At 43.3% G+C, this 18083-nt stretch overlaps 1 protein-coding gene across 1 annotated transcript in view; it reads left to right on the forward strand.

Annotated features, from left to right (window-relative positions):
- Positions 1-1833: 1833 nt before the first annotated feature.
- The window catches only part of dscaml1 (Down syndrome cell adhesion molecule like 1), an 86826-nt gene continuing 70576 nt past the window's right edge, over positions 1834-18083 (forward strand). Inside the window, exons 1-2 of the mRNA XM_071912151.2 lie at positions 1834-1876; positions 11748-12068. Coding sequence (XP_071768252.1) covers positions 1834-1876; positions 11748-12068 — 364 coding nt within the window. The remainder of the gene's footprint in view (positions 1877-11747; positions 12069-18083) is intronic.

Here is an 18083-nt window from a genome sequence, read left to right on the forward strand (position 1 = left end):
ACAGAGAGAGCAAGAGAGACGGTTAGAAGGGAAAAAATAGCAGGTGATGGATGTCAGATAAACGGCGGGTCTGAGTGGACAGAAGTGTAGAGCTTCTTTGGTTGTCTGGAAAGGAAGACCAACAGTCAGTCATCCTTTGGTATTTATTTTATTATGAGTTTATCATGCAGCTGATGGTAGGTTTGGGAAGAATTATTACAGTTGTAAGATATGCACAGAGGCTGAAATATAGACACCATTCACACTTTCCATTACAACCATGGTCTTTTCAGCTCAATGGGTAGAGTTAGGGCTTCCACTCCCACTGGGGCTACCCATGCTAAAATGTAAGAATTTATATTACTAAAAACTGTTTTTTTGGATAAAAACCATCCACCATTTTGCTTCTATTTTAATAACCCTAATACTGATCAGGCTGCGTTTAACACCAGTGTAGACACCTAAAAGGACAGGTGTAATTCCAAAACCTTTCTATGCTAGTACTTTAGAACAATCTGATTCCAATTTCCAATTCTTCTTCACACCTCTGTTAGTCCTCTCCAGACACAGTCTTAATACATCTTTTATTTACTTTGGGATCAGTGCCATGTGTAAACAGGCCATAGTGTACCATTAAAAGAATTGATGAAATGGGCTTACTGGTAGTAATATATAATTCAGAAACATAGAGGCTGAAACCAGTGACACAAGTCTCATATCATTCATTCCCTTATTTTGTCTTTCGCACAAGGTAACACTGGCAGGTCGACCCCTGATTGTGTAGTGCGTCTTTGAACTCTCTCTCTCTGCTGTGTGTGTGTGTGTGTGTGTGTGTGTGTGTGTGTGTGTGTGTGTGTGTGTGTGTGTGTGAGAGAGAGAGAGAGAGATGGGGGGGCAGAAAGAGAGGAAGCTATAGGTGAATTTATCGATGATCTCGATTCACAGCATCAACACAACTTATTTTCTGTTGATAGATAACACGCAACTGGTGCGTTTCAACATTGTAAAGCTATATGAGAACATTGAAAAGCACACGTGCTCTAGGGAGAGGTGTGTTGAGCGCCAGGAGTGCTGATAGTGACTCGGTCTGCAAGTGCGCATGCAGCGCGCAGCGCACGATCCCACATTCCCGTTGAATGAAAGAGAGGCTGCAGCTGTTAATTTGCTCCTTCATTTAGCTCGACTGCGCACTGTAAAATGTTCACGTTAACAAGTTATTTGTAGTATTGAGTCTAAAAATCTTGTTTTCTTGAAAACAAATTCTACCAATGGGGTGAGAGAATTTCACTTTCACTTTCACTAAGGACCGTTAGTGTCAAGAAAATGACGCTTGATTCATGAAAAAAGTTAAATTATTTCATCCCATTGGCAGTTTTTTTCACTTGTGTAAAGAAAAAACATTTTCAGGCTGAATATGAGATTAAATGACTTGTTTGATGGACATTTCGACAGTGTACCATCGGAACTCCGTTACCCAGCCCAGTCTCTCCGGTAAAAGTGTCTATCCAGCGCGCGTAATTGTCCCACCTAAACGGAGGTCCCGGTGGTTTCCGTTCGGTCCCCCCCTTATAGTGCAGTGGCTCACCTCTCCATCACGGCGCATCATTAGGATACCGGGGGTGGGGCCACAGCAGCCTGTCCCGGTAAGGGGAGGAGGGAACGGGGAGGGGAGGCGGTACCTTCTCCGTGGCTCGTTTCGCGGCGCTGGAGAGTGTGGGACCAGGGCTGGAGAGACCGCCGGGGAGCATCAGCAGCACCAGTCCAGCACGGAGCCTCGCCTGGCCGACCGCTGCGCCGTGCACTCTTCTTCGGGACTGCACAACATTCCTGTGAAATATAACTGCTATTAATGGCATGTGGCTTGTAACTTTACTTCTGCTGTATTCTTTGCAAGAAGGTACGTGGGGAATGTGTCTCTTCAAGTGTTGCTTACTGTGTGCAGTCTCCTCTCCATTGCAATGCTGAAGTTGCCTGTGCATGTTTATTAGCTTATCATTTTGATTAATGGTGTTGGATTGAATTGGTTTAATTTACAGAATAGGGGCAGAGGTGTCAAATGTATTTCTAAAAAACGTTTGGAAGGAGATTGATAACTTTTTGTTGGTGTTCTGAAAGGATGTTTTCCTGCTCAGCCTTCATTTTCCTGCTGAATGGGTGTTTGGATTCCTCTCACGCTCTCTCAATGTCTTATTTAGATGAGCTGATAATAATGATAAAAATTAGCAAATATATGCGCGTAAAACCAGTGTTTACTTTATTTGGATGAGCATTACCAACCACAATGCCCCCTAAAATGCAGTCTGTGCTCGTTAAGATGGAAAAGATAACGGGATTTGCATTTTGCATGATGAATATGTGGAGGTGTCATGAATATGGAGGCTGTTGAATAAGAGGAGAGGCTGATAAGGATCTGCAGGCGCGCAGACGGATAGACGGGCGACCTCGAACAGTGATGCTGCCCACAGCTGTAGGGTGTTTACTCGGAAAAGTCCAAAGGGGTAGAGGACTTTTAATGTATTTGCCGACTTCTCTCCTGTCCCATCACAAATAAGGTGTTGGGTGTGTGTGTGTGTGTGTGTGTGTGTGTGTGTGTGTGTGTGTGTGTGTGTAGAAGTATCCTTCTATCAGCTCATTTTGGAGAGGAAGAGGAGGGGGGTGGGGGTGGGGGGGGGGGGGGTGAAATATTGCATTGCGTCCATTAAAGTGTGTGTGTGTGTGTGTGTGTGTGTGTGTGTGTGTGTGTGTAGCAGCAAGGGTCAATACATTTTATGAGAGACGTGTGAACTGATGCTAGAGGTATTGAGCGTTGGCCTTTTATTTGTAGATAATGTGTCCCCTGTTGGATATTTTACCTCGTTTCCCAAAGCGACAAAGATGCGGCCATACATCATAGTTGTTGTATTTTTTTTTAAATAGGAGAGAGAGGAGAGTCAGTGTATGCAGACTCAGTTGTTATCATCCCTGGTCTAATTATTCATCCACCATTTTCTGTGGCACCAGATTCTACTGATTGGCTTCGCTCTAAATGCTGGAGATGGGAGAGAATGATTCAGTGTGCTTTTGAATATAAAATGTTCTGCCCTTTTTAATGACATATACTTATAATATATTACCATCACTTCGCAACATCCAAATTATGACAAACACGACCCAACATTTTAATTTTGGACAACCTTTTCTCCCATTTTTTTCTCCACACGGAGCTCTACTGATGCCCTATTATAATCCTTATTAGAAAAACGTTTTTGGAATAATCTTTATTATTTGTTTATTATTACGGATGGAGCATGTATTTAAACGACCTGGTCTCCATCCTTGGCCTTGGCAGTGCCCTCTGCCATGCTGCCGCTGCGGCGAGGACTTCTGTGCTGTTTTTGTTGTATGTAATTGGATTACAGGGTCTATTTCGATTATACACACTGCACATCGCCCTGTCCCGTGACTGAACGAGATGCACTAGTGTGTGTGTGTGTGTGTGTGTGTGTGTGTGTGTGTGTTCATGGTGAGGGGAGGGAGAGTTGGGGGTTGCAAGCAGCCACTGGAGCGGAAAGAGTGCTTGAGATGGGAGAGATGTAGATAACGCAGTGGAAAACAAACTTCCATTTCCCGTTGTCTTTTAAAGCGATGTTCCATTCGTTTTGCACTAATTAATCGTGTTTTATTGTTTTATGTGTCTGGTGTATATTTTAGACATGTATCACTGTTTATAAACTTTATTTTAAGGGGGAAATGTGGGCCAATTATCATACATGCATATGCATTAGTACTGCGTATTTTCCTGGCTCGGCCGCGCCTCGCAGAATGGCACACAATTCTCTGCTTGTTTTTAAATCAGTACGATAAAAATCCTTCAAATCGTAGCCTATATATTTAAAGACACGTTTTTCTTGATCGTTTTTCTGTCATTAATTCGACATTCATTCAATTATTATTGACCATTTGCTTCTTAAGTTTGGCTGCATACCAGCACACCTGCACCCATGACTGGGGTAAAGGAGGGGGAGAGGAGAGGGATGGATAGATGGAGAGATAGAGGGAGAGGAGGGAGGAAGAATACACTCATTCTTCTTTGTCATGATTTGGGAGGTTGCTTGTCATTTTATGGAAATGTAATGAGACAAAAATCAGCTGGGGACTGGGTGGAAATCTGTGGCTTTAGGCCTATAAGGCCAGAACGCAGGGCCTGAAGAACTGATAAAGATTTCATTCATTATTGAAATTAATATATTTTCAATTGAATTTTAAAATAAGGATGATCATTTTAGTTTGGAATTTGAGGAAGTCAAATCACCAATTACACAGATTTCAAAGAAAAATGCTGTGAAGAGATCGAGACTGAGAGCTCTAAGAGAGAGATGCTATAATTATTTCATCAATTAATGTGATTCCGGTTTTAGCCAGTTTTGGTCGAGAGGCCTGCTGCAACACATAGCTACACACTCGACATTAAACTGAGTCATATTGACTATGTTGTACATGGCAACTAACGGATGAACCTGCAGAGTGCATGGATTAAATGACACATAGGCTATTTACGCGTCTGTATTATGCGTGCATTTTGTTTTTTATTTGAGCAATTGATGGACCACGACGTTTTTTAATTTTATTTAGACCCGTAGTGTGCGTGTCTCTGTGTGTGAGTAAGTGTGTGTGAGTGTCTGTGTGTGTGTGTGCGTGTGTGTGTGTGTGTGTGTGTGTGTGTGTGTGTGTGTGTGTGTGTGTGTGTGAATATATAACCTGATGGGATGAAATGTTGTCAATGATATAATTTCATGCCATTTTATGATTTTCAAGTTTTCCTGATTTCAGTGGGATTCACCAAACCTACAGAAGCGAGAATTTCAGCATCTTTTCAACAGATTTCTGTACTATGTGGGCTGGTTTGATTGTATTATAGCAACTTACTGTATTTCCTCATTCCGTTACAAGGGGCCGTTTCCTCCCTGTAACGTGTAGTCTCGAGACGGGCCTGAGCCCATGGTCGCGGTGTTGCAGACCATGGGCGGTGTGTAAATTTGGAATCAACAGAGATGCAGACTGTTAGAGGAGAAGTGGGTTGGACGGGGTGCCTAGTAATTGCGGTATGAGTCAGACTCTGGTGGCTACTAGGCTACACACACGCGCGCACGCACGCTACACTCAGAGGTGTTGCGTTTGGATTGGACAACTGAGCCTTACTAGTGGTTGATTGAAGTTGTATGACAGCAATTCGAGTGACTCTCTCTCTCTCTCTCTCTCTCTCTCTCTCTCTCTCTCTCTCTCTCTCTCTCTCTCTCTCGCTCTCTCTCCAAATTCAATTTCAATTGATTTACTTGTCATGACTGTTTACCAAAAACAGAGCAGTAGCCTATACAAAACGTACAATTTAAAAAAACAACATGAAAACAAACAGTTTACACATTCAAATCATACTGAGATGAATAATTATTTGGTTTGGAAATCATGTACAAATTTCTAGAATAAAGCACAATTCATTTCAAAACTGAGAACATTAAAGCAAATCATTCAAAAGCCAAGGTCTCTCTCTCGGCATTATCATATGTATTATTCCCCTGGCGCCTGCACAACTTGTCAGTTTTCTTGGAGAGAGACAGCGCCACAGTATAATAGCTACATGTCACTCTCAGGTTAACTCGCCTCCCTCGTTGTGCTCCGGCGAGCAAAGCCTGTTTTCATTGTCAAGTGTTTGCGCCCTGCGTTTGGCAATTGAATAGTGCAGTGCAAACACGTCCATCTTAACAAGTCATTTAGTCTCATATTCAGTCTGAAAGTCTTATTCGTCTTAGAACAAGTGAACAATTCTGCCGGTGGGGTGAGATAATTTCAATTGCTTCCAATGTGGTTTCATTCTTTAAACAAGGCGCGATAGGGCAGATCTCTCCACTTGTACCAAAACAGAAAATTTGATTGACAGTTTTTCACTTGTTTTAAGAAAAATACGATTTTAAAAGTCAACAGTACTTGAGTTAAGAGGGATATCCTTGCAGTGAGCTTTAATATTATTCGCTACTGCATCAGGTTGTTACAAAAGGAAGTATTTGACCGTTCACTCAACAGGTATGACGCAGAACGGTGGTGACCAGCAGCTTATTGCGGTCCTCTCCATTACGCACAGACAAAGATTGATTGACATGGCTTGAATGACGAAAAAACAAACAAGAAAACAAAACAATCACACTTCAACATCACACAATCAACTCTCTCTTTCACTCCGCCTCTTTCTCCTGTTCTGCTTACTATCAAACAATTTATGGCCCTGTCTCTGAGGGAGAATAGAAAAAAAAACAAAAAAACATCACTACAAATCTGACACTCACTTCAACAGCGGAAATCATCCTTTTGAAGTGGGAGAGTGTGAATTCTCAAATGCTGAAATGGCTGCCTAATATTCTACTGACACTGCATAAACTGGGTATAGGGGTTGTTTACTCTCAGTGTGTGTGTAGGTATGTGTGTGTGTGTGTGTGCACGCGTGTGTGTGCCTATGCATATGGGTGTGTGCACATGTCGGTGTATTCACATTCCTAATACCGTGCCATGCTGTTTTTCTTTCTTGACTACAGTGTTCCGCCCAATGAGACGACATCATGTTAGAAATTATTTCCTTTCTGACTTTGCACAAAAGCAGAGTCCCATTGTCGTGCCATGCAGGCTAATGCATATCTCTTTCTGGAGTCATTGTATAGTAAATGAGTAGCACCCCCTATCAAACATGATCATATCTTTTGCTCTTTATGCTGTGTCGCTTTTTGTAGCATCATTACAAAGATTGTATTGCCACTGACTTCAATGCACTGACTGTTATTTGGCCTGAATGTGTTTGGTGTGCTGTTATCTGTAGTGCTATATGGTTCAGCACATACAAATCTATTTGCCCTTATGAATGTATATGTGCAATATAAAATGTATTTGTGTGACTCTGTGTGTGTAAATGTGTGTGTGTGTGTGCGTGCGTGCGCGTGTGTGTGTGTGATTGAGGGAGAGAGAGAGCGCATGAGAGAGAGAGAGAGAAAGAGACGGATTTATAGCCCTGTTTTTCTATGCACGTGATGGTATGAATCTCAGTGTGTGTGTGTGTGCGTGTGTGTGTGTGTGTGTGTATCTGAATGAATGTAGATGAGACAGAAAAAGCTGCATTATGCATAGCGGTTCACCATAGGCAATATCCTTGCTTCTCCAGCATACATATTCATACTCCATTTTCATACCCACTGCAAAAACTGAAAAAAAAAGTGCAAATGTGTTTGAGTGTAGAGCAAAGAAAGATTTGAGTAAAAAGGAACACAGAAAAGGAAACGGAGGGAAGAGGAAAGTGAAAGGAAGAAAAAAAAGAGGAAAAAGGGAAAGAATAATAAAAAGTGTGCGTAGGGTTCACCCGACAGGAATGATGTTTCGGGGTATTTCACCCAAATCACTTTGACCTTCTTCATTGTAATCAATGCATCCAGGCTTGAAGAAGGGAATCAAAATACAGTTAATGTACGGATGAGTGGTGCTCCTTCGCTCCTTTCCTCCTCTGCCGGGGAAAGGGTGGAATGGGAGCCTGGGGCTATGAAAGGACTCTGTTAACCATCTGAGGTTAGATGTTGCCCAAACAAAGAAGAAAAAACTGGGTTATTGTACGCCATGTTCTTATATGTTGCTTTGCATGACATGTTCACTGTGGATTATCTTATTTTATTAATCATAGCGTTGTCTCCTTAGTTTTCCTTTGATCACCTTTAGTTCTCATTCCTTTACTCATGGTAGGTCTGGGTTGGGCCAACCATCTGTACCTTACACCCTACTTGATGCAGCTGACTACATTTTCATCTAAAACGTCCCTCTGCCTGCTGTCCCATGAACACACCTCAACATTAAGGAGGTCAGGGCTCCGGGGAACCTCAGCTGCAGCCTGGGAACCCCTAATGCCAAATGCCAAATGTTGACAGTTTTCAGGCAGATGCTCCACCTACTTAACCTCTCTTTCCCACTCTCTCCCACTTGCCCTTCCTCTTTCCTCTTGCTGTCCGTCACCCTCTAAAACCTTTATATTATACATATGGCCAGCATCTCTATGATGGTCTTTTCTGCTGGAGGCCGTAATCTGCGCTGTATGGACTGGACTGGGGCTTGCTTCCGTGTGTCTGTGAGCACATGCATGTGTGTTTGTGAACTCAGTGACCTGAATTCATAACATAGGACAAAGCGATTAGCCATCGCATCATAAGCCGTGGCTTTTTAGAGCTTTTCCCACTGACTTTGAGCCGTTACATCCAAGCTGTTTTGATTTTGTTAGGGGCCCTTTTTGATGACATCACAGGAAGGTTTTAGGTTTGTTTACTTTTGAGTAGATTATCTTGTTTCAGAGCATGTTTTGTTTTTCTTTTGGATAACAGGATAACATTATTGAGTGACGGTGTTTAGGGATGATAATCTGAATGTTTATGGTTGATACGGTGATATTTAATTCTTTTTTAATGCTTTTATATCCAAGTTGTTTTTGTCATAAAGTATTATTTCTTTAAAAATAGCATTTGTCCTCGTAGAGTAGCAGATCACTATCACTATCTGGTAATAGTTTCTTACTTACTTGCTCATGTGTTCCTCATCCTGGAAATACATGGTGGCTCTATCCTTGGTGCTGAAAGTGTAGATCAGTCAGATTAGCAGCCAGTGAGAGTGACTGACATGGATCCGAATGGCAGGATGGATTGAACTTGACCTGAATTCAGATTTTTGAACACAGAGGATCTGCTCCAATTTGAGTTGGTAGGCAGGGGAACAATGACTCTCTCTATCTCTCCCATCTCGCTCTCAAACACACACACATGCACACACAATCACATGCCCTGCACATGCACACAAGCAGTGATCACACATTTGTCTTGCATTACCCCACAGCCTCTGCTATTGGCTTTGTTTGACACCAAAAGCTTATCCGGTCATTTAACATTAACCCCACTATCCCTTTGGCCTTACCACATATTATAGAAAAACAAAAAAACACATGCCGCAAACACACAAACACACGCGCACACACACGCACACACACACACTTGGTTGCATCCGAACACCTTTGCACCTTTGCACCTTACCCCAACCAGCCACCTGTGTCCTGTCTACAATCTCGCGCTCCTGTGTGGCCCCCCGGTCTCTCCTTCCGATCCACACCCACACACACGCATGCGAACCAGGGGAGTGGAAGATCGGCCTCCCACGGCGGTGCGATTACCGAGTGGATAGACTGTGTGTGTGTTAAATGTGAAAGGAGATTATGTGGATTTAACTCTCTGCGTCTGGCATACAAAGTCCAATCACATAACATAGCCTGTCCCTAGTGTTGCAAGAAAAGAAAGAGTAAGTGTGTGTGTGTCTGCGTATGTAAGGGTGAGAGAATGGTGGCAGATGGGTGACAGAAAGAGCAGGGCGAGAGACTCGCAGAAAGATAAGATAGATGGATGGAGATAGATGCATGAAAGGACAGACAATGGAGGAGAGAGTGAAAATCACCTTGTGTCAGTGTGGGTTTTATCCCTAATCTCTGCCTTTCTCTTTTCTGCCTTCTCTCATGTTTTTTATCCTGTTGATGTCATTCTATTAATGTCATTATGTAATTGCTTGTTACTATTTATACCAGGCAGAACAGATATCGAAATAGTCTTTTGTACCAGCCATTCATTCCATGTTCTTTTCCATGTATTAAGGGCTCAGTCACAAAATTATGGGAAAAAAAAAAGCCAGTGGGCTTTTGTCTTCCATTTTATAGCTGGTTCATTAATGTTGCTCATTGATAATATCTATTGAGCTAGAGGATCTATAGAAATTACTGTCTAAATGACATCTGATAGTGTCTTTATATCTCCATTAATGTGTCTTAGCCAACACCCCATTTTCTCCCAGCACAGTGAGAATTAAAGCGATAGGGCTAATCCAGGCATTGTTGACACAATCCAGGAAAAGGGATTAATTAAGTATCATTGTCTGAGAAGAAAATTCTCTGGCTCGGGGGCACAGCGTCTTCGCCTGGCCTCCAGCCAAGCTGAGCTCAGCACTTCTTTACACTCCCCCAACCCCCCCCCACCCCCCCACCCCCCACCCACACACACACACACACACAGAGCTTAAAAGATACCTCACCTACCCCACTCAAGCCTGGAGGAGGGGATTTTGAGAGAGAGGATATATGGTGGTCTATCTCCCTTAAGACAACTTATCAGGCAACAGCTCTTCATCTGTGCCGCAGCACCATTGTCTGAGAGCAAACATCTGTGGTGGCCGGCCAGCTCCAGCTCCTCAGGCTCATACGGCTGTGGATAAGTCTTCATAGCGATGATGGACTTGAGCATGGCTGAACTGTGCAGCAGTTATTTTTCTAACAACCTCCTCAAATAGTTTGTTTTCCTGGATGGCTGAGGATATCAACAGAAAGAGGGGTGGTTTGGGGAGCGGGGGGGGGGGGGGGGGGGGGGGGGTCGAGTTAGGTGACCCATTTTCCCTCCTATTGAGAGGCAGATTTCCAAAAGGCTCTCTAGATGCATATATTAGATTAGAGATATTAGGATAATGCATATGGGATGAGATGGATGGCTGCAGTTTGGCACACAGCTAGGGACTTGTTTGGGTTGAAGTGACCTGGACACCCATAGACCCAGTTTGTATATGCATGTGTGTGCACAAGTTAATGCATTGGATCATGTAGATTTTTCAGCAACAGCAATTTTATAATAGTCATTTTCGAGTGTAATAACCTGTGAATTAACCAATGTTAAAGTATTGTAAGTAGATCTTCCTAATACATATTGTACTTACACAGATGTAACAATACAATGTACAGTAAGGACAAAGCGGAAACATTGTGGGAGTTTTTTTGTTCATTTTTTAGTAATATTTGCATTCAGCACTTTCAGATGGTATATTACATGATAGGGGCCGAGAAATTGTTATAATTGACTTAACAATTACTGAATAAATAAGTGCATTTTGATCAAACCTTTTCAGATGTAAAATGAGTCTTCTGTAAAGCTAAATCAGCCCGGGTTCATGGCGCTTGGTCCCAAATATGATGTACTAAAGTAAGTACTTCCAGCACTCTTGAATGATGAATAATATTGGGCAACCAGTTGGCAAGTGTCCAAAATTTTATCACACACTTGATGTGCCAGGATAACTTGGGAAAATAATAGCACTGAAACACTTGGTCCAACTGATATTCTGCTGGCAAATAATATAACATATCACCTCATGTTATATCACCTTGGCACTCAATGAGACACAACATAACATCATTTCAGTAAAGCAAAGAGCAGGAAACATTGAAACATCACTGAACAATACTTATGCCAAGTGCAGGAGCTCCTTTTTGTAAGTAATTATTCTTGTATATAATGTTTGTACGCTTTGTACTTACATTGTGTTGTTACATGCTTGTAAATACATTATGTATTAGGCAGATTATCCCTGCACCGTAAGTATTAATGTGTACGTTCAAAACTTTGGAGAGCCATTGGAAAGTGTTTCCATTTTTTCCCATTTTTGCTATTGTTTTTTTCTTCTTTAGCAATTCATCTCATTATCAGCGTCCTCTGAGCAGGGAGCAGTTATGTGTTCATATGATCAGCATGTTATCTGCTACTCAGCGATGCACTTTGGCTGTCTGTCTGTCTTATCCTACCTCCTCCCTCTCTCCCTACCTGTCTACTGAGAGGGTGTTGTCTGTTCGTCCGTATGAATGTGTACATGTACAAACTAACCCCCTCTGTCTCTCTTTCTTGCTCTCACCCTACCAGTCAACAGCGAGGATGTTGTCTCTACGCGGCTGTACTTTGTGAACGCCTCCCTGCAGCGGGTGACCTTCTCCAGCTCGGTGGGGGTGTCCCTGCCCTGCCCTGCGGGCGGCGCCCCCCATGCCGTCCTGCGCTGGTACCTGGCCGCCGGAGACGACATTTACGACGTGCCCCATATCCGCCACGTGCATGCCAACGGCACCCTCCAGCTCTACCCCTTCTCCCCCTCCGCCTATAACAGCATCATCCACGACAACGAGTACTTCTGTACTGCTGAGAACCAGGCCGGCAAGATCCGAAGCCCCAGCATCCATGTCAAAGCAGGTGAGGGTTAACTGAGTTATTGCCCCAAAGTTATTCAGGCATTTTAAGATTGGCACACACCAAAATCTTTTACAGCACTTTGGTTGTGCTTAAAACGATACCCCCTTACCTTCTAGCCCTTCCCAAAGTACTTCATTCACATGGTCCTTTCCAAAAACGACTCTGAATGCCCAGCTGGGAGCAGTTTACTTTGGCACCAGACCCACACAATGAAACGGTCGCATCAGCAATACCTAGCTACAACATAAGCATCTGTAACTACGCTAACCCAAACGGCAGTCATATTGGCATCCTAAACCCAACAACACCTCTCAGTGGGGGTGAAGTGTCTCAAAGCGCTGCGTCTTGACCCTGTGTATTAAAAATCCACTAGAAGACAGACACACAGCCACACAGACAGTTGGTGTGGTGACCCCCCCCCCCCCCCCCCCCTCCGCACTCCCTGCCAAGGTCACTGCTGGAGAGTGGCGCTGAACACACTGAAGGAAGGTATTACCACTCTGTCTCACACCCACATAAACACATCGAAAACACACACATGTGACCTAATATACACATACTGACACACACTGGATACAAGTGTACAACACACACACGGACACACGTGCACATGCATATGCATGTACATGCATGCACGCACGCATGCACAAACACACACACATACACACACACACACGCACACACACTTACATGCACACCAGCCTGTGCTTAGCTCATGCCAGCAAGCCTCCTGTCTCCCAGTCTCTCCATCTGTCCATGGACTGGAAAGTCCCCTAACTACACACACACACACACACACACACACACACACACACACAGACGCAGACACACATATACAGAGGCACACACAGACACACACACAGACAAAAAAACACACATGCGCGCACACACACAGAGCCATTTTCGTCAAGCTGGCTCTTGGTGTTTAGTTGCCAGCTCTTTGTCAGGGTGTTTGGCAGGAAGGATTTTGGAGAGTCAGCTACAGACATGGGAAGATGTGAACCGAATCTTGAAAAAAAAGTGGATTTTCAGGTCATTTCTGTGGAAGACATGCTGATAACTGTGGTGAGGAAGACATTTGACTGAGTTTACCAATCCAGCATAAAGAGACAGTCAGCAGTCCCCTCCCTCACTCACGCACAGGACCAAAATCATTCTCCAAAATGCTGCCAGATTCTCCTCCCAACCATCACACACGCGCACACACACACACACACACACACACACTCACACAAACACACCCATATGGCCTGTGTGGTCCCCAGAGGAGGATGGTCCCTCCAGCGTGACAGTGACCTTCCAGCCAGCCTCAGTGTTGGGATGACCTTCCCTCCCAAATAATTACAACAATTAATCAATTAAATGCTGAGGCAACCACAACTCCACAGCCCCATAACCAGGACTCACGTGCATGTGTGCCTGTGTGCACCTCATTACCTCCGGAGTCCTATACAACACAAACACACACATGCTCAGTGGCATGAACACGCTCTCTCTCTCTCACACACACACAACACTGCAGTTGCCATGGGCGACAGAGGCGTGAGCGGTAGGGTGTGGCACGTCCTGTCTCAGGTGGCGCAGGAGAATGATGACAGCTGACAGCTCGCAGTGTGACACCCCCCACCCTACCCCTCTCTCTCCCTTCATCTTCACATCTCTCTCTACCCCTCCTCTCCCCCTCCCCCCTCTTTCTCACCCTCTCCTATGCATGCTGATTGTGGTCCAATAATAGCACTGGCACCTGTCTGGATAGCTCTACATTTATGAAAATCACTATGTGGGCTGCTTGTTTTCCTGTATGTTTTTTTGTTTTTTGTTTTTTCCCTCATTGTCATAAATCTCGTTTTCTGTATTTTTTTTTTAACCCAGGCTTCTCTCGCAGCATCTTTCTAAATGTAATTGCTATGGTTTAGCATCATTTTTGGTTTTGAAAGGACTGCAAGGAGATTGTACTTTCTTTTCCCCAATATCACGTGTTTCATTCTTAGAATATAGCTGCCTATAGTTCTCCTCCTACTTACTATGATTATCTCCCCCTCCCCTGCCTGCACTATAGCCTCAAACCGAAGATTAGTTGGAAGATCAACCCAAATAACTAATTTTATTGTTTGTGAATTTCACCTGTGTATATAAGTGTATTGTACCAATTTCCATGGAGACTGGGTTTTCTAGATTTCTTTTGTCTATGCAATTCATTTTGAAATATATTTGGCTTGATATATAGGAATAGGAGCCATTCAAATTGTACCTAAGTTAACATGTCATCTCCACCTATTCTTCTTCCTTTTGTAAGGAGACAGAAAGCAGCCTGTTGACTTTCAAAAAAAATAAATTCTGTTAGCTCTCAAATCTAAATCAGAAAGAAGGCTAAGAAAATCAATTTCACATCTAGGAAAAGATTCAATGGAAATACATTTTTGTGAATTGGACCTCAACCTCTTGAAGCAAGCAGTTTTTTTTGTGTTTGTAACAAGCGCATCTAGCAGTTTGGGTGCTATTGTTATTGTAGCCTCAGCAATAAGGCCTACCTGCATTTTTAAGGTTCTCCTCCTCTCCTCTCCTCTCCTCTCCTCTCCTCTCCTCTCCTCAGCACTCTGCCTATCATATGCATTTTCTTTTTTTCACTTTATCTCCTTCAGGATATACAAACCACTCTCACTTTTGGTAATGACAAGTTCAAGGTCCCAATGGCAGATGTGACTAAAGGCTTAAAAACTGTGAAAGTGCACCTCTCTATAGCACATACAGTGAGTCACTGCATTCACTCAGTGCTAAAGCCATCGCTAGCCAAGTGTGACTTTGTTCTGCATGAGATCCAGAGTTTCTTGTCATGTGTATGCACCACCTTCTTACATAAACTTGATAAGTGAACTGGGGACACCTGTTCAATGACTTCACTTCATCTCCCCTTTGTCTCAACTAAAACACACGCAAACCTATGCTGGCCTGAGCCAACACAGCAGGTGCTTAGATCCCTTTCCCCCATCTGCCCTCCTCATCTCCGCTCTGTCTGACTTTTCCTTAACAATAAGGAGGACCCATGAACCTGATACACAAGGACTGCTTTTCTAGTACTTTCCATGAGACACCCATTGTCCATCCATTCATTTCTCCTTTATTTCATTATTTTTTCTCCTTCTCTATCTTTCCCCTTCTCCGTGTTTTTGCTGCTCGCTTTATGAATAAGTAAATGCAGTATTTGGTTTCCCCGTCGTTAATTATTGAAGCGACAGTGATACAGGACTTGCCTCCCAGTGCGCCTAGCGCACCAGACCCATGTTTTAGCTCGTTCCTAGGCAACCAGGCTGCATATAGTCAGGCATCAGTAACATCCTAATGATTGTGCTGCGCATGCGATGAGGGGGAGTGCAATTTACACACAAATCAGTTGGGCTACCATTTGCATCCTGTCACAAGGCTTAAGAGAATGAATATGTAATGTTTTTTTTTTCTCTCTGTGCCTTTCATATCTTGGAATAGGTACGTGTGTTAAATGACAATGCTATCACAACAGTTACCTCTTATTAGAGCTGGTTACATGGTTGTGTACAAGGGCAGGTCACGACGCAGGGCTTAGATGACTGTTTTTAATGGTGAGGGGAGTGGTTAATCAACACTTTATTAGAGGTGAGCAGTATTACAGAGAGGAGGACAAGGTGGGCTCAAAGCACAGGAAGTACAAACCTGAGGTGACCTTGACTGGATTTGAACCTCCACTGTGAGGAGGCATCTGGAATTGACAAGTGGGGAGTGTCACCACTGCACCAAACATCCACATGCTGTCAAGCAGATTTTAAACACTCTCTGAGAGGCTCAATGGGCATTGGGGATTTTCCCTGCCATTGACGAGTGGCAGCAGGGTCAATCAGAGAGTAAATAAATGATTGAAAGAATTGGCTGGGCCACAACAGCCGAGGCTACTCAATCGATCCCGGCTATTGATCTGCAGGTAGTCTGCATCAATGAGAAGCACAGGCTGTTTAAATGAAGAATTGAAATGAAGACCTGATTGGAATTATTTGTCCTTTAGCTTCGATTTGCTTACAAATGAGGCTTCACCTTACATTAGTGGGCTCTGTGTCAGGTGACCAAAGTGAGAAGTCATGGATATGCTGTCCAGGGCTCATCTTACTGCAACCATTCGATTTGCTGAAACACAAGCAACATCACAACCATCGACCAGTGTTTTAGCAATCCAAAGGCCCAAAATCTGAAGTTATAAACCTCATTCATGTTTAGCTCTGTCACATATGTGTGGCAAGGTTAAATTTTAACAGTCTCGCCTCAATAGTCCCTCTTATACTCTAGTCTTAGCTCCTTCACAAACCAGCAGAGAAGAAAGAAGGGGTCTAAGGTTCAACCAATTATGGAAAAGTAGAACAGCGTGGAAGCAATGGACGGAATCAGAAAAAGACTTTGGAGATTAAACCTAGGACTTTAAGGTGAAAGACTCCCCACCATTTGGACAAGGACATTGGCTTTGGTTCCACTGGGTTCCAGTGACAGTGGCGGCTGGCATAAAGCATTATTAATGACCAAGGAAACTGGCCTTCAGGCTAGGCGTTAATTATATCACTGGAGAGCTGGGGGAGAGAGGGAACACACGGGAGGGCGGGGCCACACCATGTGTATTGTGTGTGTATGTGTGTGTGTGTGTGTGTGTGTGTTTTACATTGTTAAGCCATTACTGTCCTCATTTCTAAGGGAAGCCTAGCTGAATAGCTGTGATAGATTGTGTTAGATTGTCATGCCAGAAAGACCCCTCCCCAGCCTCAGCCTTTCTGGGGCCACATTTGATTTCTGTAATCACGTTTTCTCTATCTTACTCATGTCAGATACCCTCACTTTTGTCTCATGTTACACTTACTGGAGAAAAGTTGGCAAAGCAGCTTTTTACAAATCAGATCAGGAAAAGAGGATGGAGGATAAGCCTGCTGAAAATACAATTCAGTTTTCATTCAGTCGAGCTAGCATGCCCTTGGACTACCTGTCCCTCCCTACCAAAAAAAAATCCATTCATTTTACTTAATTTCTTTAATGAAAATTTATGCTCATGATTCAGCATTTCACATTTCCCACTAATCTAAATGTGACAGAGTTAACTGGAGAGATAATTTGGTTAGCTACAGGCTAGTGTTTTCATCATTAAGCCCGTCTTCATCACCACCATCCTCCCTGTGCACTGGCACAGTTTCACAGCCTAGTGCTCTGCATGCCATGTGCAGGGTGTGTGTTTTTGACGCCCGGCGCCTGTATGTGACAGTTCCATCGGCCGTGAGCAACCTTCCACTCCTCGCCGTCTCATAGCATCTGTGGGATGGTTCTTTAAAAGGCCAAAGGCCAATCACTCTGCATCCCCTTCAACGCAGCTCCAAGTCAGCCCTCCTTACAATCATAGTAAGACTCCAAATTAGGACTAAAGAGAGAAACAGTGACTTGATGTGGTTGAACAGAACACCAGACTAGTTTGTTTACTAGACCTGCCTCTGCTTTTTCTATGGGTTAAACAGGGCAGCAAGATGTCAACTCTAGCGTGTCACCATGTGTAGTGCTGAAGACTGATCTACCTTATATGATGTTCCAGGTCATATTATCTCATTGCTTATGTCTAATCTTTTGAGTGTATGCTTGCAAACACAATGCTTTGTAATTGTTTTGTTTTTTTTATAACAAAATGAATTCTAACCAGTCCCAAAAGCAGATGTCTAGTAGAATTACCCAAACCTCAGCCACTGCCACCACCAACCACCATCCAACAATCAGTAGATATCCTTGAATAGATATTTCCTAATATGTTGCAATATGTTTCAAACGTCATATCTGGAGAATATCTGAACTCCGAAATGGGAACACTTTGTCACACTTTAGAATCTGGATACTAAATAACGGTACAAACGGTACAACAAATGGTAGACATTAAGATATCTATGTTCTATCTAATTTGCTAAAGATGTATATTTAGTCCATATTTGGTCAGATATGGTATATGTCAACAAAACTCTGAATATGCAT

The sequence above is a fragment of the Centroberyx gerrardi genome, chromosome 6, assembly GCF_048128805.1.
Source record: "Centroberyx gerrardi isolate f3 chromosome 6, fCenGer3.hap1.cur.20231027, whole genome shotgun sequence".
NCBI lineage: Eukaryota > Metazoa > Chordata > Actinopteri > Beryciformes > Berycidae > Centroberyx > Centroberyx gerrardi.